General features: G+C 43.9%; 1 protein-coding gene and 1 long non-coding RNA gene across 6 annotated transcripts in view; one reads left to right on the top strand and one right to left on the bottom strand.

The window, feature by feature from the left end:
• Positions 1 to 1,645: 1,645 nt before the first annotated feature.
• znf438 (zinc finger protein 438) overlaps positions 1,646 to 26,381 on the bottom strand; it is a 191,176-nt gene continuing 166,440 nt past the window's right edge. For all 5 annotated transcript variants that reach the window (XM_033045230.1, XM_033045221.1, XM_033045249.1 and 2 more), the window contains 2 exons: positions 9,393 to 10,370; positions 1,646 to 2,994 (listed from right to left, as the gene is read on the bottom strand). In XM_033045230.1, coding sequence (XP_032901121.1) covers positions 9,428 to 10,370 — 943 coding nt within the window. In that variant the 3' untranslated portion in view covers positions 1,646 to 2,994; positions 9,393 to 9,427. The remainder of the gene's footprint in view (positions 2,995 to 9,392; positions 10,371 to 26,381) is intronic.
• On the top strand, positions 19,116 to 26,091 carry LOC116988500. The gene is made up of 3 exons (XR_004415965.1): positions 19,116 to 19,168; positions 23,760 to 23,765; positions 26,078 to 26,091. It is a non-coding gene; the product is annotated as an uncharacterized LOC116988500 (long non-coding RNA).

The raw sequence follows: 26,381 nt of genomic DNA on the forward strand, positions 1-26,381 counted from the left end.
GAGGATATGAAACATACATGGCTAAATGTGAATTTATCTAAGAAAAATGCACAGCAGTTCATAGATTCATAGCAAAGTCAAAAATGTAAAAGACCAAATAATGGTAGGAGTTGGGAAGAGGAGAGTTGGGATTCACAAAATGATTCTGGCTGCCATAGTGGCGGTTGACATAGTGACTTTAGGCACCATTTCTGCCTTCAATTGACCTTTTCCAAACTTTGGAGCAAGCTTGAGGGGCTGGGCGACCTTTTCCTGCACTCTAAAGGAGGAGGAGCAGATCGATATTTCACTTGGGCCGCTTACAACCCAGCAGTATGAATATAGACTTCTCTAACTTCAAGCAACCTTATTTTTCCTCTCTCGCCATCCCTCTCCCATCCTAGTTCTCCGACTAGTTCCACTGTCCTCCTGGTTACATTTCACTGGTTGTGTGCCTCGTTGTCACCTTCCCCTCAGCTAACAATGATCTATGCTACATTTTCCTTGAACTTCGTCCCCTTTTATCTCCCGTTTTCACACCTTGCCCTTCCATATCTCTCTGTCTCCCTCTCCCCTGACTGTCTTGAAGAAGGGTCTCGACTCGAAACGTCACCCATTCCTTCTCTCCAGAGATGCTGCCTGTCCCACTGAGTTACTCCGGCATTTTGTGTCTATCTAAGGAATTAATTGACATAAAGTTTTAACAGGTCAGGCACTTGTTTAAGCACAAGATAAGGTTGTCCGCCTGCTCTTCATAAACCTTAAACCTAAAACCTAAAAACTCAGCTCGGTCTGTCTAAACTTACCTGATCTCCCGGTTGCTCAACACTTTAACTCCCCCTCCCATTCCCACACTGGCCTTTCTGTCCTGGGCCTCCTCCGTTGTCAGAGCAAATTGGAGGAACACCATCTCATATTTTGCTTGGTTAACTTACACCCCAGTGGTATGAATATTGACTTCTCTAACTTCAAGTAACCCCTGCTTTCCCTCTCTCTCCATCCCCTCCCTTTTTCCAGTTCTCCAACCAGTCTTACTGTCTCTGACTACATTTTATCTGTTTGCTTTGTTGCTGCCTTCTCCCAACTAACAACGATCTATTCTACATTTCCCTTAATCTCCACTCCCTTTACCCTGTTTTCACACCTTACCCTTCCTTATCCATACACTTCCTTATCTATGTACCTCCCACTCCCCTGACATCAGTGAAGAAGGGTCAAAACGTCACCCATTCCTTCTCTCCATAGATGCTGCCTGTCCCACTGAGTTACTCCAGCATTCTGTGTCTATCTTCTAAAACCATACCCTCTTAATAAACTGATTATGCTGCAATCAAGTTATTTTTAAGTTACATCTACGACAGTAAATGTGCACACTGAATGTTCAGTCTGAAGAAGGGTCTCGACCCGAAACGTCGCCTATTCCTTCACTCCATAGATGTTGCCTCACCCGATGAGTTTCTCCAGCATTTTTGTCTGCCACTGAATGTACAGGTAATATCCCATGGCATTGAGAGGAAATGCAATGTTGGTAACATTAGATTATTACAGTCCATAAATTAACTTAACCTGATTCCGTAATTTCATCAAAATATATTTATTTCTCCACCCCAAAAAAAATAACTTTAAAACCCTGAGGCACAGAAAAATGAAAAAGCAAATTCAATCACAGTATTCAACTCAAAGCATTTATTAGAAAAATAATCCAGGTTACATAAGAAGTTTAACCAAAAGACAGTGTGATTGCATTTTTCCGAATATGCATTAAAACGATTGAGTAAATGATGCATCGGTTTTCATTGTATAAAACAAAATCGCTGTAGATTTTACCCAGATATAAATTGAATGTTGTGGTAATAATGTCAACAAGAGAACGAATTAATCAGTTTAACGGAGATACAATGGTAAACAGGCAATGAGAGCTTATGTAGGAAACCATGCAGCCTCTCTTTTTTTTTGGCATTATCGGTCGAACAAAGTACTCATTCTGTGATGATAGCTACCTGTGACCCATCATATCCTGCACACTGCCTCCACTGGACGTGTGGTGGGTCTAAGTCGACTGCAATGCGTTCCAGCCCACCTGCTGCCTGACCTCATTCCCCGAGCTGTGTGTGTGGCTCAGTGAATTCAGCTGACGTGGAAAGTGAGCAAGCGGCAAACGGCTGCAGTAGAGAACGAATGCTCCTTGCACCTCAAAATGTTATTAACAAACGTTCTAACCTAATAAAGAAATGTGGGATTATCATATTTACAACATATGGGCTCTATTATATGAATCTTAGTACCTAAAGAATGACAATTGCATCTTCAAAACTAAAAAACTCAGCTTCACAAATCCAAACATTAAAGTATACATTTCCACTAATGTAAACAGGGTTGGCTTCACTTCCCTGTTATCTTCTAGATTTTCAATTTTGTTGCAAATTTTAAAGTACTAATATTTACGAAAATATACACATTTCACGATTAACATTTCAGTGAAACTTTTAAAAGCAGCTGAGCAGTTACACCATCTTGGTTTTATTATCTATTTATGTCTGGTTCCATTTATAAACCAATCTGCTTTGAGCCTGAAACGTTTCCTTTGATTACATGCAACAACAGCCTTCAGGTTTATTTGTACTGAGTGTAATGCCGAGGCATCGCATCTTATATCTCACGGATTTTAAATGTTTTTTCTTAGGATATGGTTGACTAATTATACAGGGCAAGCCAAGTAGGTGTAATTGAGTGTACTCACTCCTCATTTCTGAGAATCTTTAAATCCACATCCACAAAGAAAATCTATGAAAATTCTAACAATGGTTCCAGGATAAACTGTTCAGCTACAAACCAGTATAACGTTATTCCTGGTCTTCTACTCGTTAGTCTTTCCCCGACTGTGAAACACGTTATCTTCTACCCTCCGGCCATTTTGTTGTGGGGGGGGGGTCAGCACTCACAAATCGAAGTGGTACTTAAAGTTCACCAAACTGGTTGAAATGGCACTTCCGATGCTGTTCCACCTCAACGTCCCTGTTTAAATGGAGAATTCAATCTTCATGAGAGACTGCGGCTTTGCTCAGAACAACTGCTTCGAGAAGGGAGTTATTCAGCTTTATGCAAAGAAACACCAAGAATGTGAACTAAAGTGGGTGAGAAAGGATGAATGAACAGGTGGCACATCTGAGCTTTCCATCAATGCAAGGCTCAGAGCAGCCTACACAGGCTGCATGACGTAATGATGTGCAAGCAAATGTTGACACCTTAGAGGATTTGTTCTAACACAAAAAAATTATAATATCACGGTGCCAAATGTCATATTCTTCAAGTTTTGACAATTCAATAGGGAGTTATGTGTTAAGGCAGCTACGTCATGTAGTCATATAACACAGAAGTAGGCCATTCAGCCTAACCCATCCATACAGACCAAGATGCCAAGCTATGTTAGGCCCATTTGCCCACAGTTGACAAATATTCCACTCACTCATCAGGTCATAAGTGATAGAAGCAGAATTAGGCCATTCGGCCCATCAAGTCTTCTCCACCATTCAATCATGGCTGATCTACATCCCTCTTAACCCCATTCTCCTGCCTTCTCTCCATAACCCCTGACACCCATACTGATCAATCTTTTAAATCCATGTTATTAAACCAAATGCTTTAAATGTTGTTATTGTACTTGCATCAACCACTTCTTCTGGCAGCTCGTTCCGTATATGTACAACATCTGTGTGAATAAGTTGTCCCTCAGGTCCCCATGAGATCTTCCCTTCCCTCTGTATGGTACAGAATCAATTTCAAGCTCCTCCTATATGTATACAAAGCCCTTACCCCCACCTATATCAAAAATCTGTCTAGACTTAAGTCTAAAAGTCAACTAAGTTACAGAGAAAGGTTGAACAAGTTAGGTCTTTATTCTTTGGAGCGCAGAAGGTTAAGGGGGGACTTGATAGAGGTCTTTAAAATGATGAGAGGGATAGACAGAGTTGACGTGAATAAACTTTTCCCATTGAGAGTAGGGAAGATTCAAACAAGAGGACATGACTTGAGGATTAAGGGACAGAAGTTTAGGGGTAATACGAGGGGGAACTTCTTTACTCAGAGAGTAGTAGCTGTATGGAATGAGCTTCCAGTGGAAGTGGTGGAGGCAGGTTCGATTTTATCATTTAAAAATAAATTGGATAGGTATATGGATGGGAAAGGAATGGAGGGTTATGGTCTGAGTGCAGGTAGATGGGACTAGGGGGAAATAAGTGTTCGGCACGGACATGAAAGGCCGAGATGGCCTGTTTCCGTGCTGTAATTGTTATATGGTTATATGGTTATATAAAACCTATTTCTTCTCACAAGCATTTCTTGAGGTCCTCTGAGGGAGCGCTGTATGTATGTATTTATGTATGTATTGTTAGATCTATGTACCATTGTATGTAGCACGTTAGTACCTGCACTGATGTAAAGCACTTTGGTCAACGACAGTTGTTTTTAAATGTGCTATAGAAATAAAATTGACTTAACTTGACTTGACTCTGTGAACCTATGCCCTTCACTTGATTCCCCAACCCCCGAGAAAAAGACTGAATTTACTCTATGTGTTTTAATGGTGGTATGAATGCATTTGGAGTTTAGAAGAGTTGGGGGGGGGGGGCCTCATTGAAACTTACTGAATAATGGAAGACATAGAGTGGATGTTTCCACTGGTGAGAGAGTCTAGGACCAGAGATCACACACCAGCCAGCCGACAACTGGAACCACCTCACACTCATGGAACCCTCTCTGTCACCAAAAACCCAGGACTCGTGTGACAAGTTTGATCTTTGTTCGTTTAAATTCAAACTATTTGATTTTAATCCTCAAAAACAACTTTTCCCTCAATGACTAACTTTATTTTGTGTAGGAAGGAACTGCAAATGCGGGTTTAAACTGAAGATAGACACAGAAAGCTGGAGTGACTCAGCGGGACAGGCAGCATCTCGAGAGAGAAGGAATGGGTGACGTTTATTTCTTACTTTATTTCCCCTTTCCCAATCTTGAGACTAATAAATCTGCCACATTTGTGCCAGAGATTTAGCCTGTTCCTGCCCCCTCTCTTCCCGTTATTTTGCTGCCACATCCCCATAATATTCCATCTGCTTGCCTAGCCCAGTCCATCCTCCTCCCACTTCTTCATGCCGTCTATTGCAAAGGATTTTTTTTTTGTACATCTTTCAGATTTCAGGTTTTACATTCGACTGATTCTCCATTCTTACATTAAAAGCAGAAACTTTAAACGGCTGTCCACCGACAAGTTCAGGGATCTGGGACCAGGGAGCAGTTGTGCTGTAATTTTCCTCCAAGACAGCAAAAACATGTGTGAAGAAAGAGAAAAAAGCAGAGGAGTGCCTTTGATATTTAATGACTTGAAAGCTGGGCCTGCAAACAGTACTGGAGTTTGTCCAAAACTGTAACATAAGACATCTAGCCGGAATTCTGCATCACTTCATGTAGCTGCAGCCCACCCATTCCATCGATGGATGTAGAACATCTTTAACACAGGGGATTAGCGCTGTAAGCTAGTTCTTTGCTGCCCTGTAAGTAAGTGACTCCGGAATCTTAAGGCCCTGTCCCACTTTCCCGAGTTACTCACGAACTCTCCCGAGTTTTCCCCTTGACGCGCACTCGGGGAATGTCGGGTAATGTCGGTAGCGAGCTCGTAGGAGTCCGTAGTTGTTTCGTAGCGGCTCGTAATGCCAGCCGTAGGAACTCGGGGCCATCAGGTAATTCGGGACGTTTTTTCAACATGTTGAAAAATGTCCACGAGTTAAAAAACATAACCCAGAGTACCTACGAATGGCTATTACCGTAATTCTCCGTGTTCGAATCAAGGAGTACCTCAGGAAAGTGGGACAGGGCATTAACTCGGGAAAGTGGGACAGGGCCTTTAGAGTAATGTGGTCCTTGACTTTTAACTGTGGCCCTAAATGACCGTATCACCCACTCAGTTCATGTACGATTCAGAATGGACATTCAATTAAGCCTGCCTCCTTTCATCAATATAAAAGACCATCTAAACTCATGCTTGTATGGTCATTTGTTCAAATTCCCATTCCCAAAGAGTTTTGAAGGCACGGTGGCGCAGCGGTAGAGTCGCTGCATCACAGCGCCAGGGACCCGGGTTCGATCCTGACTGCTTGTGCTGTCTGTACGGAGTTTGTACGTTCTCCCCGTGACCTGCGTGGGTTTTCTCTGATATCTTTGGATTCCTCCCACACTCCAAAGACGAACAGATTTGTAGGTTAATTGGCTTGGTGCAAATGTTAATTGTCCTTTCTGCCAGCTTTATCACAAATTCCATTCCTGACTTAGTACCTGTTCTTGGTGAAGGACTTTGAGACTGTACAAGAAGTAGCATAAATGCCTGTAGCAGTTGTGATGGTGCATGATCTGGATGAGTTTAGTGAAAGGGATAACAGTTTATTGTTAATCCTTCAGAATTCTCGGACAAAGTATGGAAATATAAAGGGGGTTGGTAGTTGAAAGGGAAGACCAAAGCATATAAAAAAATTAATTGAAATCCAAGATTGCCATTGACCAACTAAACTCATTTTACCGAGGAAATCATATTCCTTTCCTCATTTCACCAATTAACTCCATTTGTCAGGTTTTCTGCTGAAAAACCATACTCTTCAGTTGAGTATAGAAGTTGGGAGGTCATGTTGCAGTTATATAAGATGTTGCTGAGGCCGCATTTGGTGTATTGTATTCAGTTTTGGGCACCATGTTATAGGAAAGATGTTGTCAAGCTGGAAAGGGTGCAGAGAAGATTAAAGAGGATTTTGCCAAGACTCGAAGGTCTGAGCTGTAGGGAGAGGTTGAGCAGGCTGGGACTCTATTCCTTGGAGCGCAGAGGGATGAGGGGTTATCTTACAGAGATGAATAAAATCATGAGAGGAATAGATCGGGTGGATGCACAGAGTCTCTTGCCCAGAATAGGTGAATCGAGGACCATAGGACAGGCTTAAGGTGAAGGGGAAAAGATTTAATAGGAATCTGAGGGTACCAGAGGAGGTAGTTGAGGCAGGGATTATCCCAATGTTTAAGAAACAGTTAGACAGATACACCGGGTGGTGCCAGCAATGGCTGCCCTGCCGACCGCGGGAGAATAAAGAGGAAGAAGCTTGGACTTTATTGTCTTCTATCACAGTGGATGTTTATGTTAACTTTTATGTAGTTGTGTGTCTTGTTACTTTTTGTTTAGTATGGCTGTATGGTAAATCGAATTTCAATGTACCTTGATTGGTACATGCGACAATAAACTGACCTTGAAACCTTGGATAGGACAATTTTGGCGGGATACGGACCAAACACGGGTAGGTTGGACTAATGTAGCTGGGACATGTTGGCCGGTGTAGGCAAGTTAGGCCGAGGGGCCTGTTTCCACACTGTATCACTTTAACATAAGCTGGAACTCGACCTGTTCCTAAAATCAAATCTGTTACAAAAATACTCCAGAGCACTTTTGCAATAGATACGACTTATCCCACATTAAAGTAACATTTTATCCCCTATAGGTGGGAGATTGGAATTGTTTCAACCTGTGAATTGGCATTTTTCACTTTGCTTTCAATGTTATAAAACATTTATTGCTTATGAAAACTGGCGGTGTGATTGGTTTCTGTCACCTCCATGGGCTAAAATTCCAAGGGCAGCAACTAGCCACTTCTTTATTCTAGGAAAGGATGTGGAGAATGATGGAGGAAGAAAAAGAACCCATTCAATAAAACATAAAAATGGAGAAAAGTGTTTTTACATCTCCTGGTCTTTTTGGACGTTGGGGATACAGTTCCAGCAAGTACACTATTGATGTGGTATCGATGAAGTATTGAGAACTGAGAGAAATAAATATGTGATTGTTGTTTCTCCAGCCACTAGGAGGAACTACCACAGTGATGGCCTTCCAGGTGCCTCCAATGCTACAATGAAGTAGCAAACTTTACCATTTTAAACAAGGGCAGAAAACCCAGGTGGGCCAGAGGGGACATGTCCCCTCCATGTTTTGAGAGGTGGGGGACATCCCCCCCAAGTTTTTGTAATCCGGATTTAAAAATCCGGTGAAATCTCCGCTTTCCGCGAGACAGTGGGGTTGGGATTGATGATCGAGGGCGCCGATTGGAGGATAGAGACGTCGGTCAGCAAGCAATGGGGGCGGGACTTGATTCAGCGCGATGATTGGACGAGGGAGGAGTGGGGGGGAGGTGTTGGACTGAGGATAGAGTGCGGCGATTGGAGGAGGAAGACGTGGCACAGACCTGCGCTTCATCCACAGCCAGGATCGATCCTGTCCCCTCCCGAGTACCCCCCCCTGCTGGTGGCCAGAGAGGTCGTCAGCAAAGATCCTCCGCTATAGGATCTTTGGTCGGGAATCAGACGGGCCAGCGCAGAGAAACAGCGCTAAACCCAGCTCAACTCTGCCTGTCCCGCCAGGTGAGCTTACAACCCTTCCTGGGCTTGCGGGAAATATGGCCAGCGCAGAGAAGCAGCGCTGGTGTCCCGTCAGTCCAGACAGGGCCGTAGTTAACCCGGTGAGACAGGCAGAGTTGAGCTGCATTTAGCGCTGGATTGAGCCTCCGAAGCCTCGCATGCGTGTGTGTGTGAGTGCGCACGCGCGCGTGGCCGCCAAAAAATTGTGTCCCCCGTCCCCTCCATGTTTTGATAGCTAGTTCCGCTCTTGATTTTAAATGTACATTTTAATGCCAGGAGCATATATATACACACATATATACACACACACACGTGTAATATATGAGTGTGTATATATGCACACATACGTACACACATAGGCATACACACACATACATGTACACACACACATACGTACATACATACATATATACACACACCACACACATACATATATACACACTCACTCATACACACACATACACTCATACACACTCTCATACACACTCACTCATACACACATACTCATACAAACACACACTCACTCATACACACACTCACTCATACACACATTCACTCACACCCTCACTCATACACACACACTCACATACACACACACACATACGTGTATGTATTTGCCATATTAGCAAAGTGCACCATATGTAATCCCATGTAGTTTATGATGATCAGGCCCCAAGAGGCTACATTCTTAGACACGTTGTTTAACAAGGCTATCCAATTCTTTCCAAATGATATCCTTTTCCTGTCCTAGTTTGCATCTTCTGTTTCAGCCACTGTTTTCCATACTACATTTTACACGATTTGGCAGCAGTTTCACTCGAAAATTGTTGTCCAGTCTCACTACTAGGCAGTTTCTCTCTTGGCAATACATTATTATTACTGGATACTGATCTATATATAGCCATATGTTATTAATATTAGTGATCAACACCTCGCAGTTCAGGTTCAGAATTTTACACAGTGTACCAGCTCACCTTTGAGGCCCTGTCTTTCTTGCAGCACTTGAGTTTCAACCACAATCCTTAGATGAAGTACAGAACACTTGAGATCCAAGACCCTCAGCAGGTAATGGGGACTTCAGAAGGCACTTCGGGCACTGATGTACAACATCCTCTTGATGAAAAACAACTTCTTCACTGCTGCTACTTCTGCAGTTTGTGCAGAAAAAGGCCTTTGAACAAAACGGACATGTTAACTGGCAAGAGTCAAGAGACGTTTCTGTTCCACCCGTGCAGCTACTCAAGTGTACTTTGCACTGATCTACAACCCTTCTCCCCTCATGCAGATCACATAATGATGAAGGGCCTGCAATACGTCTGCAAAAAGGTTCAGCGCTGACAGCACTCTGCTCTACTGAAAGTTCATTCTGTTCCTCGTCAATCCTGCAATGTTCAATCAAGGAATGAAAGACTGTCCACAGCACGGCAGGATCCTTGCACCTGTGAAAACTTTGCCAGTGGCTGAAAAGTTCAGATTTGCTCCCACTTTTCCGTTTACATAAAACACAATTAAACCCAACACTTGTGAGGAACTGAAGCTTTTTAACCTTAGGAAGTGCGCTTGAATTTGCGGCCTCTAATCGGAGCTGTTGCTTGTAATGCAAAACCATGTGCTTCTTCAATTTGAAAGCCGAGTTGAATGCTTCTTCACAAACGCCACACTTAAACAGATTCTTCTTCTCACCAAATTGCTTCCAGTAGTTTGCCGCGTGCTTGAAAAGCTCTTGTTCCGTTTCCACGCTGGAATAAATGGGAAAGCCACTGATGCACCCGCTCTTCTCCTTCTCCGCTCCCTCTTCCATGCTCAGCTGCAGGGCCTCCTCATGTGCGCATAGCAGGTGAAGTTTCATGTCGACAAAGGTGGGCGTGACTGCTTGGCAACGGGCACATTTTATCTGCAGGGCACTTGGGCCACCTTCTTCACCTCCAGACTGCTCACCTTCAGCTTGCTTTCTGCAAAGACAAGGCAACCGGAATTTCAGTAAAGCTCTGAGAGTTAACAAAATTCATGATTTGCCCCTGCGTGTTGTGACATTGCTGTGTCCCAAACATTATGGTGCCCTGAAATGTGGGGGGGGGGATTTGTATAAACACTGCTGTAATTTCTTCACGGTGAACCCAAAATGTATAAAAATGGCCGTTATTAAAATCTGACAATGTGCACTTTAACCACATGTGATGTTTTCTATTACAAATCTCAAATTGTGGAGTACAGAGGCAAATAAATAAATGATGGATCTTTGTCCCAAACATTATGGAGGGCACTGTAGGTGACATTTCGGGTCAAGACCCTTCTTCAGACAAAGACCTGAAATGTCACCTATTCCTTTTCTCCAGAGATGCTGTCTGTCCTGCTGAGTTACTCCAGCTTTTCAGTCATAGAGTGAAACAGTGTGGAAACAGGCCCTTCGGCCCAACTTGCCCACACCAGCCAATATGTCCCAGCTACACTAGTCCCACCTGCCCACATTTGGTCCATATCCCTCCAAACCTGTCCTATCCATGTACATGTCTAACTGTTTTTTAAATGTTGGGATAGTCCCAGCCTCGACTACCTCCTCTGGCAGCTTGTTCTATACATCCACCACCATTTGTGTGAAAAGGTTACCCCTCAGATTCCTATTAAATCTTTTCTCCTTCACAAACCAATGTCCTCTGGTCCTCGATTCACCTACTCTGGGCAAGGGACTATGCATCTACCCGATCTTTTCCTCTCATGGTCTTATACACCTCTGTAAGATCACCCCTCGTCCTCCTGTACGCCAAGGAATAGTCCCAGCCTACACAATCTTTGCCGATAGCTCAGACCCTCGAGTCCTGGCAACATCCTCGTAAATCTTCTCTGCACCCTTTCCAGCTTGACAACATCTTGTGCCTATTTTCGGTTTAAACAGGCATCTGCGGTTCCTTCCTACACATTAAACCTGTGGACATATTGCTTCACGAAACCTCTGTACAATCAGCATGCAAAAGTGATGAAGCTGAAAGACTTTGTGTGAACAAAGCTCCGTGACAGCATAATAAACTTGAATTATGGAGAGGTAACAGGAAAAGGTGGAGTGCGGTGAGATCTGCAATAACAGGTTAGAAAACAAAATGAAGCCCGGCTGCCATTCTTTCAATTTCAATGAGCTGTTTATAGAATCAGCTTAGTCCCCTACATGCTTATTAGCTTGAATCCAACCTCCATATAGGAAGCTTGCAGATTTGGCTATAATTAACAGCCTGGACGAGTGGGTTTTCAGTGGTTGGAAGTGGAGAAGCTCTACTTAATACACTGACAGGCTGGAGGAAACATGCCAATGGGTGTTGCTGAGTATCATTAAGTACAGTATCCATGGCCTCATCATGAGCAACTCAACCAAGAGAAACAGAGGCTTGCAAGTGTCTGGATTGCTTCACTAACTTGAACCCCTGTCCCACTGTATGAGTTCATTCAAGTGCTCTACCGAGTTTAAAAAAAAATCAAACTCGTGGTAAGCACGTAGAATGAACGTAGCGGGTACGTCGGAGCTCGGGGACGTCTCTTAGCGGCTCGTAACGCTAACGGCAGGTACTCGGGAAACGCGGTAAGCTCTCGAAGACTCGTGAAGATTTTTCAACATGTTGAAAAATGTCCACGAGAGCCCCGAGTACCTACGAGCGGCCATTACCGTAAATCTCCGAGTTCGAATCAGGGCCAAACTCGGGAGAACTCTTGAATGAACTTGTACAATGGGACAGGGCTTTTTAAGGGTGTTCGGTTATTGATGTGCATTATAAATTTGACTGGAAGAAAATGTTATCATCTTGTACCTAATGCAGTTCTTATGGACTAGTAACTGGGCAAACAATTTAAACTGAACATAGACACAAAAAGCTGGTGTAACTCAACGGGACAGGCGGCATCTCTAGAGAGAAGGAATAGCCACAGATGTTGCCTGTCCCGCTGAGTTACTCCAGCTTTTTGTGTCTATCTTCGGTTTAAACCTGCCCCCATTCCTTCTCTCCAGAAATGCTACCTGTCCCACTGAGTTACTCCAGCTTTTTGTGTCTACCTTCGGTTTAAACCAGTATCTGCAGTTCCTTCTTACACAAATAGTTTAAACCATTTTATTCTGGAACGGGTTTCTCTCCTCTCTTTCCACAGCCGCCAGCTCAGTTCAGCCCCCGAATAGGTTTCATTCCCCAGTAAACCTCGTGGCTCCCACCCTCCTTTCTTGCCCACAAACACTACAGGGTCACACAGTACATCGCCGAGAGTACATATTTATAGCACAATCGTTAAAGGTGAGGAGAGGCTGATCTGACGTTTTATTTCCAGAGAACGTGCATATGTGACATTTCCTAATAAGGTGCCTAACTGTGTGCTGCCTAATAAAAACATCAGTTCCACTCCCCGACGCCCAAATCACACATCTGATGCCTCTTCTGACACAAACCTGCAGCAAAGAAGAATCACTGCAGCACTTAAGATCAATTAATCAACGACGAAATGCGAAACCTTTTCCAAAGCAGCAACTTCCAGCACCATTTTACTCCTGAGAAATTCAATGTTCTGAAGAGGAATTAACTGCTCATTCTAACTTGTGTTGATAAAACGACTCATCTTTACTGTGTCATAGAGTGATCCAGTGTTGGAAACAGCCCCTTGGGGCCAACTTGCCCACCATGTCCCAGCTACACTAGTCCCACCTGCCCGCATTTTGTCCATACCTGTCCCATCCTTGTGCTTCACATGAGGGAGGATTTGAGGTGAGGGAAGTGTTGTAAAATAGGAATAGGAATTCAAAGATACTTTACTTTGAAGAGTTTCTGAATTGGAAGCGGGGGTAAATAATGAGAATAAACATAACAGATAGCTGAGGTATCACGGATGAAGAACCACCCTCAGCTACTTCAGCACAGGGAATAAGAAATAAGATTTAGTCAGATTACACAAGAGCTTGTTGGGGAAATATCTTCAGAGAATTATACTCAAAGCAGTGTGCGGCCGTCGAATGTTTGAACAGATTGAGATTTATTCATGATGGAGCAGTTAAAATGTGTGAGAAGAAACTACAGATGCTGGTTTAGACCGTAGACACAAAATGCTGGAATAACTCAGCGGGACAGGCAGCATCTCTGGAGAGAAGGAATGAACTGCTGAAGAAGGGTCTCGTCCCGAAACGTCAACCATTCCTTCTCTCCAGAGATGCTGCCTGTCCCACTGAGTTACTCCAGCATTTTGTGTCTATCTTGAGATTTATTCCTAAGAGTATGGTGATTCCCAAGTATCCATCTTGAGATTCATTCCTAAGAGAGTATGGTATGAGATTTATTCCCAGTGAGGTGAATGGGACTAATAGAAACTGGCAAGTGCCTATTTCATCCTTATTAAAGACATTGAAAAGTGGGAAATGTTAATTAATTGAAGACTTGGCTGTCCAATTATAGTTTGATTCATTGATGATGTTGGGGTGAAAACAGCTGATGTCTTAAATGCAGTACGTAGAGATTGAATATAAGGAATACAAAGATGAGACTCCGAATCCATCCGAAGACATTAAATAGGCATGGGAAAGAAGAAAAATATCATTTTAGGAAATCCACAACTGTACAGGACAGCAATAATTAGTGCATTTAATATAAACTCACTACGCAAAACATAGACCGTCAACTAGAGAAACGATTGGAACGAATTTGAGGCCAAGAGATTTACAACACGGAGACCATGGAATGGGACCCTGTTCACTTACCAACTCAACCTGAACAGGGAGACACAAGGAACTGCAGGCATTGGTTTGCAAAAAAAGATACAAAGTGCCGAGTTACTCAGCGGGTCGGGCAGCCTCTCTGGAGGACATACATAGGCGATGTTTCGGGACCCTTCTTCAGACTGATTGGAGTAGTGGTGAAAAGAGCTGGAAGAGAGTGGGGGTGGGAGAACCTGAAAAGAGTTTCAGTGGTCTGGAGAAATGTAGCACTGGAGAAGGTTTCAGCAATTGACTGAAAAGAAATCAGAGAGATTTAATGATGACGATCAGGATCTTAGTGCTTTAAGGGCCTGTCCCACTTTCCCGAGTTATTCACGAATTCTCCCGAGTTTTCAAACTCGCAGAATGTTCATAACGAGTCCGTAGGAGTCTGTGGATATGTCGTAGCGGCTCATTATGCCAGCCGTAGGTACTCGGGGCATCAGGTAAGTCGGGACGTTTTTTTCAGCCTGATGAAAAATGTTCACGAGTAAACAAATAGCCCCGAGTACCTACGGCTGGCTTAACGAGCCGCTACGATATATCCACGGACTCTTATGGCCTCCTACGGACTCGTTACGAACATTCGGCGTGTTTGAAAACTCGGGAGAATTTGTGAATAACTCGGGAAAGCGGGACAGTCCCTTTAGGGAATAGAAAAACAAAATTGATGTGGAGAGGCGAAATGTGTAGGAATGAAATGCAGATGCCGGTTTATACCAAAGATAGATGCAAAAAGCTGGAGTAACTCAGCGGCACAGGGCAGCATCTCAGGAGAGAAAGAATGGGTGACGTTTCGGGTCGAAACCCCAAACGTAGACTGGGCGATCGTTTCGTTGAACATCTTCGCTCAGTCCGCCTGGACCTACCTGATCTCCCGGTTGCTAAACACTTTAATTCCCCCTCCCATTCCCACACAGACCTTTATGTCCTAGGACTCTTCCATTGTTAAGAGTGAGGCTAAACGCTAATTGGAGGAACAGCATCTCATATTTCGCTTGGGCAGCTTACAGCCCAGTGGTATGAATACTGATTTCTCTAACTTCAGGTAACCCCGGCATTCCCTCACTCTCTATCCCTCCCCCCCCCCCCCCCCAAGTTGCACCAGCTTCTCGTTTTCACCCAACAAACAGCTAACAATGGGCTGTTTCTTTTATCATCGTTACTTTTTTGCATATCTTTCATTCATTGTTCTTTATCTCTCTACATCATCGTCTATATCTTTCTTTCCATTTATGTCACCGCCTGTCCTGCTGAGTTATTCCTGCTTTTTGTGTCCATCTTTGACCTGGAGAGGATGTTTCCACCAGTGGGAGAGTCTAGCACCAGAGCACACAGCCTCACAATAAAAGGATGTAGCTTTAGAATGGAGATTAGGAATCATTTTCTTTAGTCAGAGGGTGGTGAATCTGTGAAATTCAATGCCACAGACGGCTGTGGAGGCCAAGTCAGTGGGTATTTTTAAAGCGGAGATTGGCAGATAATTGATTAGTACAGGTGTCAAAGGGGGGGGGGGGGAGAAGGGCAGGATAATGGGGTTGAGAGGGAAAGATAGATCAGCTATGATTGAATGCGGGGTCGACTCGGTGGGCCGAATGGCCTAATTCTGCTTCTATCACTAACTTATTGGTCAACGAAAGAGAAAGGGATAGATGGCAAGCAGTGCGACCACAAGAATGATGATATATGATTGAACATCAATGGTGTTAAGGGTCTTCCCATTAACTGTATGCCTTCCCCTTACATTCAACCTCCCAAAGTGTAGCACCTTGTACAGGTGTCAGAGGTTATGGGGAGAAGGCAGGAGATTGGGGGTTAGGATGGAGAGATAGATCAGCCATGATTGAATGGCAGAGTAGACTTGATGGGCCGAATGGCCGAATTCTACTCCTATTCCTTAAGACCTGATGACCTCACACTTGCTCGAGTTCAAATCCATCTGCCATGTCTCCAGCCATTTCTGCAGATCTATTATCCCAGTCTATTCTCTGACAGCCATCCTCACTGTCTGCAACTCATCTCATTTTGGTGTCACCAAAAAAACTTACTTACCAACCCATCTACATTTACGGCCAGATTACTTCTCATTTCCACATTTTTCATTGGAATCTGTTGCCGCAACTTGGTCAGGTTTCCTGCCCCAGTCCCACCCTCTGCAGAGAGATGGTACGGCATTGAACACGTGTATCAGGAGTAGGCTGGACAGCAGCTCTTGCCTGCTCTTGTTAGAACACGAATGATCCTCAAGCTCAACTTTATCAAAATTCAATTATCTGACAACAGCTCAATGCCATTAAGCTGGAAAGAATGCAGAGAAGATTTACAATGACGTTGTCAGGACAAGAGAGCCTGCGCCTTACGGAAAGGTTGGGCAGGATAGGACTTTTTTTCCTTGGAGCGCAGGACGTTGAGGGGTAGTCTTATAGAGTTGTATGCAATCACGAGTCGTGATAGGGGAATCAAAAAGCAGAGGACATAGGTTTAAGGTGAAAGGGACAAGATTTAATAAGAACCAGAGGGTGACTTTTTCACTCAGAGAGCGGCGGGTATATGGCTGTCAGAGAGAGAGGTGGTTGAAGCATTTAAAAGGCACTTGATCAGGTACATAGATTCAAAAGGTTTTTAGCGACGGGCCAAACAGTTCAAATGGGACTAGCTTAGATGGGCAATTTGGTCGGCATGGACGTTAGGTCAAAGGACAAGTTTTCATGCTTTATGATTCTACGACTATAAACGCTGCTCTGAATATATCCAGTAACTGAATGAATGAATGAATGAATGAATGAATGAATGAATTTGTTTATTGGCCAAGTATTCACATACAAGGAATTTGCCTTGGTGCTCCGCCCGCAAGTGACAACGACATACAGTGGACAGTTAGGAATGACACATAAAACATTAATAATTAAACATTATTGATGTTCGGCGCGGACTTGTAGGGCCGAGATGGCCTGTTTCCGTGCTGTAATTGTTATATGGTTATATGGTTATTAAACATGTCCATTGTCCTCCTGCATAGATAATTACAACCCAATGAATGAAGACGTTTTTCACTTCAATGTTAAACAGCCAATCCTTCAGACTTTGGGTTGCCCCTGGTTGAATGGTGTTAGTGCAACATTATAGTTTCAACGTGGACATTCAAGCATGAATAAATGAAATTAATATACGAGCTAGAATGGCAGTAAGTGCAAAGTGAACTATGTCTCCGCCTCCTGTTATAAACCCTTCAAACAAGGAGACGCCTGCTCTTGAATCTTCATCTTCATTTTCAGTAGATTAACTAACCTATGGATCCATGGGTTTAGAATGGGGAAATCACCATCCTGTTGTTTATCTCTTGATACTAGCGGCATTTATGCTTCTTTACCAACCTTTTCCTGTTCCAGTCAGAATAGCCCACCCACCATCTTAGCTCTTCATGTAATCTTTGTCTCTCGGCTCTTTAACTGTTTCTGCCTACCTACAGTCATATTGAAATACGTATCTCTGCTATCTCACCATCTTGTCACGTTCTTTTAAGTTGTGAATAATTTCACCACGTTTTTGTTTTTGTTTGTTTTTTTCCTTGCAACTCCCTTAACTTTTTTTTCAGTTTTAATGACAAATTGGAACCCAGATTATTCCCTTACTCCAGATGCTGATACACCTGCTGCACAATTCCATTATGTTTTAATCTTAGGTCCTCACATTCCTGGCAGGACTCTTAACAACTTTTGAATTTAATATTACTGAACATAAACCGTTGAGCTTTAGAACATTGCAATCTTATTATTCATCTGCTCATACCAATGGATCGTGTGCAGTTTCACCAGAATCTCCTGTTTCCATTCAGAATAGAATTGTCCGCCCACAACCTGAGTTATTCATCCTGTCTTCATCTCTTTTTAAGTCGTTAACTTTATTATGTTTCTTCCTACAGTCATATCGAAAAATCTCTGCCATATCACTATCACCCTATTTTCCCTTTTAAGTGCTGCAGTGGGCAATTTTACCCACATCTCGTGTTTTTTTTTAACGTTTTCATTGCTATGCTGTTCACTTATTTTTCCAGATCAAATGAATAATTGTAGTATTTTATATTGATTCCTTACTCCAGATGCTGATACATATACTTCCATTATTGCCTGTTGTAATTTCAGAACTCCTGCTCTTTTTCTTTTCCCTCTCACGCAAAAGGTGGTGGGTGTGTGGAACGAGCTGCCAGAGGAGGAAGAAATAGGCAACGTTTCGGGCCGAAACCCTTCTTCAGACTGATTGGGGGTGGGGGGGGGCGGGGACTAGAAAGGAAAAAGGAGGAGGAGCCCGAAGGCTGGGGGATGGGAGGAGACAGCAGGGGGACTGAGGAAGGGGAGGAGATAGCAAGGACTAACAAAATTGGGAGAATTCGATGTTCATGCCCCCAGGATGCAGACTCCCCAAGCGGAATATGAGGTGCTGTTCCTCCAATTTCCGGTGCTGCTCGCTGTGGCCATGGAGGAGACCCAGGACAGAGAGTTCGGAGACGGAGTGGGAGGGGGAGTTGAAGTGCTGAGCCACCGGGAGGTCAGCTTGGTTATTGCGGACCGAGCGGAGGTGTTCGGCGAAACGATCGCCCAACCTCCGCTTGGTCTCACCGATATAGATCTGCTGACATCTAGAGCAGCGGATGCAATAGATGAGGTTGGAGGAGATGCAGGTAAACCTCTGTCGCACCTGGAACGACTGCTTGGGTCCTTGAACGAGGGGGGAGGTAAAGGGACAAGTGTTGCATCTCTTGCGGTTGCAAGGGAAAGTGCCCGGGGAGGGGGTGGTACGAGAGGGAAGGGAAGAATTGACAAGGGAGTTATGGAGGGAGCGGTCTTTGCTCCCTCCATATGCGTGTGGTGTACATACGATCTATGTGTGGGGATGGGCAAGGTCCTCAATGAATATTTCTCCACTATTTTTACATGGAGAAAGACATGAAGATGAGTGAACACAGGAATGTCAGTGGGGATGTCTTGAGGATATAATAAAAATGAACTGCAGATGTTGGATAATACCAAAGATGGATACGTCTTGAGGATATTCAGTTGAGGAGATATTGGGTATGAAGGTAGATGCATTTCCAGGACCTGATCTGATATATCCAAAAATACCGTGGGAAGTTAGAGAAGAAATTGCAGCAACTCTGGGTAAAATAATGCAACATTTATGGGTGGCAACGTGGCGCAGCAGTAGACTTGCTGCTTTACAGCTCTAGAGACATGGGTCCAATCCTGACTACGGGTGGTGTATGGAGTTTGTACGTTCTCCCTGTGACCGCGTGGGTTTTGACCGGGTGCTCCGGTTTCCTCCCACAATCAAAAATCTGATTTGTAGGTTAATTGGCTTCAGTAAAAATTGTAAATTGTCCCACGTGTATAGGATAGTACTAGTGTATGGGGGGGATCACTGGTTGATGCGGAGTCGGTGGGCCAAAGGGCCTGTTCCTGTGCTGTATCTGTACCTTGTACCTTCCGAAGAGTTCACCAGGGACTATACTGGAAGTTGGGCAATTTTATACCGGACAATTTTTACATTTTTATCAAGCCAATTAACCTACAAACTTGTACATCTTTGGAATGTGGGAGGAAACCGAAGATCTTGGAGAAAACCCACGCAGGTCACAGGGAGAACGTGCAACCTCCGTACAAACAGCGCCCGTAGTCAGGATCGAACCAGGGTCTCCGGCGCTGTATTTTTGCTGTAAGGCAGCAACACTACCGCTGAGCCACAGTGACTAAAAGTAAACTAAAGTTAGCCAGGGTGAGGTGAAAAATGATTGGAAGATGGCTAACGTTTTCCAGCAACTTTTTGCACACAAGAGGGTGGTAGGTATATGGAAGAAAGGTACAAAAGGTACATTTTTAAAGACATTTGGACAGGTAAATAGAGAGGAATGAATTAGAGGGATATGGGCCCAATGTGGGTAAACGGGACTAGCTTAAATGGGCCATCTTAGTCAACATGGATGGGTTATGCCACAGAGCCTTACTCCTTGATGTACGACTCTCCGCATCAAATTTACAAAATTACACCCGAATATAAAGCCGGCCTCCTGGATCATAGCCAAAATATTAGAACAGAGACTCAACAACACCATCCAGTTACACATTCTATTTAAAAATATGACTCACTCCTTGTCCGTTCTTTCAAGAACCTTTATGCTGAATCCTACATGAATTGAGTTGTTTTCTTTATTAATTATGCCATTTGCGTGTTCTGATCTCTGGTGCCTCACCTAATTTCACTACCTCCACTGGCAAATGTTTACTTCAGCTACAAATTCTGCAAACTCTCAAAAAATAAGGGCTAACTAGAGGATGTTTCCACTAGTGGGAGAGTCTAGGACTAGAGGTCATAGCCTCAGAATTAAAGGATGTTTGTTTAGGATGGAGATGAGGAGAAATTTCTTTAGTCAGAGGGTGGTGAATCTGTGGAATTATTTGCCACAGACGGCTGTGGAGACCAAGTCAGTGGATATTCTTAAGGCAGATATAGATAGATTCTTGATTAGTACAGGTGTTGAGAGGTTATGGGGAGAAGGCAGGAGAATGGGGTTAGGAGAGATAGATCAGCCATGATTGAATGGCAGAGTAGACTTGATGGGCCGAATGGCCTAATTCTACTCCTATCACTTATGACATGACCTTATAACAGGATGGAGGTTCTCCAGGCCTGAATTACAGTGTTGAAAAACACATACACTTAAAGGGCTCTTTTTTGTCCACTTTATTGTCATTCATCATTAATTAATTAATTTCCACATTTTACAACTTCGGTCTGGTGTTTGGCAACATGGTCCTAAATAACATTTTAAAAGGAGTTTAAAGAGCAATTAAAATCAGGTAACCAATGGTGATATCATAGCTGAAGTAATTAAAATAAAGTTAAAAGTCATTATTTCTCAAGTCTTATGTTAGTCAGATCAAAGAGCAAGTAGGTCATGCTCTGAATGTGGTCATGATGATACATCTTGAAATTTTCTTTCCAGCTCAGTCGGGAAATATTCAGTCTCAGCTAAAACCTCAGAAATAGTTTGGGCAAGACTTTAAGAACTGGGTGTGAAGAAGGGTCTCAACCTGAATCCAGTGATGCTATCTGACTCACTGAGTTACTCCAGGTTTTTGTGTCTACCTTCTGAGAACTTCCACTGCAGAGAACCTGCATCACAAACCCACATCCTGCTCCTGCTCTATTAATTACACTAATTACATTACTGGATGAAAAAATACCGTCCAAATGTTGAAAGCCTGTAACTCATGTCCATCAATGGTGATATCTACTCTCAGGAGAGTTAGAGGGGGGAGGATGCTAATTTAAGCAGGGTCTTTTTGGTGATTAGCCTTGCGCATCTATCAGCCACATGTGCACTTTCCAGTGATTACGTTTCACCACTGCCTGAGTCAAGATTAGGTAATTCATTAGAAATTCAACCCATGACTGTGTGAATCAATACCACCCTCTGTGGAGCAGTTGTCCACGCTATATATCTACAACTCACGCCAAATGGTAAACAGGATCCCTGAAACAGGCAGCAGCCTCACGACGCCCATATCACCATCGATGAACATGAGCAGTATGGGCTTGTACCTCATAACACACAAGGCCCCATCCCTTCAATGTAGCAGCTCCAAACTTGCCACACTGGCAAATCTTATCAACCATTGGATGATGCTCCGTTAATGCCCCATACAATTTTAATTCACTTTTTTTTAAATGATAGCATCTGATAATTGCAGAAAATACAGATTATATTTAATCACTATCTATAATCAATTGGCTGACTGAACTTTAACGGAGGCACTATCGATGTAATCTCTGGAGCTCAAAGACAAGCTCAGCCACCGCCCTTTTACTTCCGAAGTACAAATGTAATTTATTGTTGATTCCTACCTAAAAAAGATTCAAAGTACAACCCACTCTTGGTTGTAACATTTGACGGCCACTTGGTTGAGAGTCTAATCAATTACAAGGGGAAATATACCTTATTTTAGTTTAGTTTAGTTTGTTAGTTTAGAGATACAGCGCGGAAACAGGCCCTTCAGCCCACCGAGTTCGCAGCGACCTGCGATCCCTGCACATTAACACTATCCTGCACACACTAGGGACAATTGACACTTATACCAAGTACACAAACCTAAGCCAATTAATGTACAAACCTGTACGTCTTTGGAGTGTGGGAAACAGAAGATTTGGAAACAGAAGATTTCGGGGAAAACTCAAACGGTCACCAGGAGAACGTACAAACTCCGTAACGCCAGCACTCGTAGTCGAGAGCGGACCCGGGTCTCCGTGGTTGTAATCGCTGCAAGGCAGAAACTCTACCGCTGCGCCGCCGTGACCGCCCATCTCTCAGACATACGGTGGGAAACGTATAAGAAGGAACTGCAGATGCTGGTTTACACCGTGGACACATAATGCTGGAGGGACTCAGCGGGACGGGCAGCATATATGGATAGAAGCAATGGGTGACGTTTTGGGTTGAGACCCTTCGTGCAATGAGAAATAATGTACACAACTAATAAATGGCCATCAGACTTCAGAAATCCCCATGGTTTGGCATCTGGCTCACCCTGTCATGTTTATCACTCTCCCTTTCATCTCACTGGCATCCCAGTTCTAGTGCTTCCATTAAACGTAAAGGATTCCATGGAAAAAATATTATAACAATAAAAACCATGTTGGGGGCATTATTAGGTATAACATCCAAATTCACCAGTCTGCTATCACTGAAGCACTGTGTGCCAGGTTATTGGAGTTTTATTATAAATTATAAATAAATAAAACACACTTGATAAAACTGCTCATAATTTAACGTCAACTGGCAAACTGATCCATATGTGCAGGAAGGACCTGCAGATTAAACCGAAGATGGACACTAAAGGGTAGAGTAACTCAGAAGGACAGGCAGCATCTCTGGAGAGAAGGAATGGGTGACGTTTCGGGTCGAGACCCTTCTTCAGACTAATGTCAGGGGAATGGGAGGTACATAGATAAGGAAGTACATAGATAAGGAAATGTAGGTGTGAAAACAGGTCAAAGTGAATGGATATCATGGAAAACGTAGCATAGATCATTGTTAGTTGGGAGAAGGTAACAACAAAGCAAAAAGAGAGTAAGACTGGTCAGAGAACTGGGAAGGGGAGAGAAGAAGAGGGAGGGAAAGCAAGGGTTACTTGAAGTTAGAGAAGTCAATGTTCATACTGCTGGGGTGTAAGTTGCCCAAGCAAAATATGAGGTGCTGTTCCTCCAATTTGCGCTGGGCCTCACTCTGACAATGGAGGAGGCCCAGGACAGAAAGGTCAGTGTGGGAATGGGAGTGGGAGTGTTTAGCAACCAGGAGATCAGGTAGGTTAAGGCGGACTGAGCGGAGGTGTTCAGCAAAACGATCGCCGAGCCTGTGTTTGGTCTCGCCAATATACAGTCCACACCTGGAACAGCGGATACAGTAGATGAGGTTGGAGGAGGTGCAAGCGAACCTCTGCCTCACCTGAAAAGACTGTTGGGGTCCTTGGACGGAGTCGAGGGGTGAAGTAAAGGGACAGGTGTTGCATCTCCCACGTTTGCAGGAGAAAGTACATGGAGAAGGGGTGGTTTGGGTGGGAAGGGATGAGTTGACCAGGGAGTTGTGGAAGGAACAGTCGCAGCAGAAAGCAGAGGAGAGGAAAGGAAGGTTTGCCTAGTGGTGGGATCCTGTTGGAGGTGTCAAAAATGTTGGGAGGATTATGAGCTGTCTGCGACAGCTATTGGGATGGAAAGTGAGGACGAGGAGGACTCTGTCTCTATTACAACTGAGGGGGGAGGGGGGGGGGGGGTGGAGAAAGTGCAGAGCTGCGGGCTATTGAGGAGACCTTAGTGAGGGCCTCATCCATAATGGGAGAGGAGAACCCCCGTTCCCTAAAGAATGAAGACATCTCCGATATCCTGGTATGGAACACCTCATGTAGGGCGCAGAGATGAGGTGCCATACATTCTACATGTTCCTTGAACTCCATTCCCTTTGTCCTGTTTTCACACCTTACACTTCCTTATCTATACAATTCCTTATCTATATACCTCCCTCTCCCCTGACATCAGTCTGAAGAAGGGTCTCAACCCGAAACGTTACCCATTCCTTCTCGTCAGAGGTGTTGCCTGTACTGCTGAGTTACTCCACTATTTTGTGTCTAAACTGATCCATATGTTGAGCAACGATGATTTGTATGAAAAGTGGCAAACGTACATGATAACAAGGAATGTTTCCTTTTTTGGGGGGTACTGGGGCAGAGGGTGAGCATTTTTCAAGTCTTTATATCTGACTTAGGATTGCTGGGTGCTTGAATTTCCCCACAGTTAAACAAATATTTGCCTGAAATATTAAAATAAAAGGTCCTTGTCAAATAAGGGAGCGATGACATCAGTTGCTTTTGAAAGAATGATTAATATGAAGCATGACGTGTGTAGGAGGGAACTGGTTTACGCTGAAGATCGACACAAAATGCTGGAGTAACTCAGCGGGACAAGCAGCATCTCAGGATAGAAGGAATGGATGACTTTCCGGGAAGGGTCTCAACCCGAAACATCAGCCATCCCTTCTATCCAGAGATGCTGCCTGTTCCACTGAGTTACTCCAGCATTTTGTGTCCATCTTATATGAAGCGTCTGTCTAGTCCCCTGCTACATAAGCTGTTTTAGGCATTAAGCAACACAACCATCAATACCCAGAAGGGTATGTGTGAGATTCACAGTACAGGTGGAGATGGTAGCTTTCAATATAAGTGGAATTGATGTTGTGACTAATTGTCATGTTTCTAGCATTTAAATGGCATGTCAACTTTTAAAAATATTGGCTGAAACATCACAGTAATTACTCAGTAAATACACTTGAGAACAAGAGGCAGTGATGTAACCGCGATAGTGAAATTACACATCTCAAAGCAGAAGGGGAACATTTGGCAGAAACAAAAGGCCAGAGGGCAGTCGCTAGTAATTTTAGCAATGAAGGCGAGACTGCATGATCCTCCTGGCACTCAGCAGGGAACTGATACCTGAACAGCTAGCAGAGGTGTTCACCAATATCTTTTACAAATCTAAGAAATGGTATGGAGAGGGGGAAGAAAGTCATCGCAAAGATATGTAATTAACATCTTTACCCGTGAGGTCTCCACACATTACCAGTTTACTTCTTCCTAGGCCCCCTTCGGTCGTGGCTGACCATGGGTGTCTCCAGGGTGCTATTCCCTATATGGAGGATGCCTGTGTGTGACTTTGTTTAACGTGGGGAGACTGGTGCACAGACCTCCTTGACAGATCTGGGTCAGGATCCAGTGGCATGGAGTCCAAGACGACCGGAGACCTTTTTCTGCTGCAGCCTTCATCCGCCTTCCCAGCCATTGTGACGCTCCACTAAGGTCAACCATCGCCCTTCGCCTGTTCCACCGTTGAGGTCTTGGTTGGATTGCTCTTTGCCAGAGACCTCCCCCTCGACCTTACCGCCATGGGTGGCCCTATCAGGAGCATAGCTCCAGACAGCATCGCTCTCAGGATCTCAGGATCACACAAGCTTCTCCACCACGACAAGGTGACAATCCACATGTTGCCATATTTCACCAATTGTCACACAGATCTAAACACAGCTGTAAACCCAGGTTTGGTGCGACTCAGACGGAATGAACTGATGAAGACACTGACTGCTGGCAACTTTAGGTTGGAGCATTATTTGATCTTCTGAGTTTAGACTGACCTTTCACGACAACATGGAAGCTCTTGGATGTGCCTCACAAAGCTACTGAAAGGCACATACTGAAACGTGCACAAGGCTTCACCCTTGCTCAATCGTAGTCATGGCATATAAATACCAGATGAATTGAGAAAACATATGTGGTGCATGTGAGGCAGATCTCTGTGAAACGAGGACAACATTTATACAATGCACATTCATCGCATAATAAACACAAAAAGCTGGAGTAACTCAGCAGGTCAGACAGCATCTCTGGAGAAAAGCAATAGGTGACGTTCTTCAGACCTAGAGTCAGAGGAAAGGGAAACGAGAGATTCGGATGGTGATGTAGAACTCTCATCGGCAAGAGGAGGAGAACTTCGGAACTCCGTCAGAGAGACAAGGAGAAAATTGCATCATAGTTTATCCTTAATACACAGAGAGTGGTGAATCTGTGGAATACACAGAGAGTGGTGAATCTGTGGAATACACAGAGAGTGGTGAATCTGTGGAATACACAGAGAGTGGTGAATCTGTGGAATTCTC

The sequence above is a fragment of the Amblyraja radiata genome, chromosome 2 (assembly GCF_010909765.2).
Source record: "Amblyraja radiata isolate CabotCenter1 chromosome 2, sAmbRad1.1.pri, whole genome shotgun sequence".
In the NCBI taxonomy this organism is placed as follows: domain Eukaryota; kingdom Metazoa; phylum Chordata; class Chondrichthyes; order Rajiformes; family Rajidae; genus Amblyraja; species Amblyraja radiata.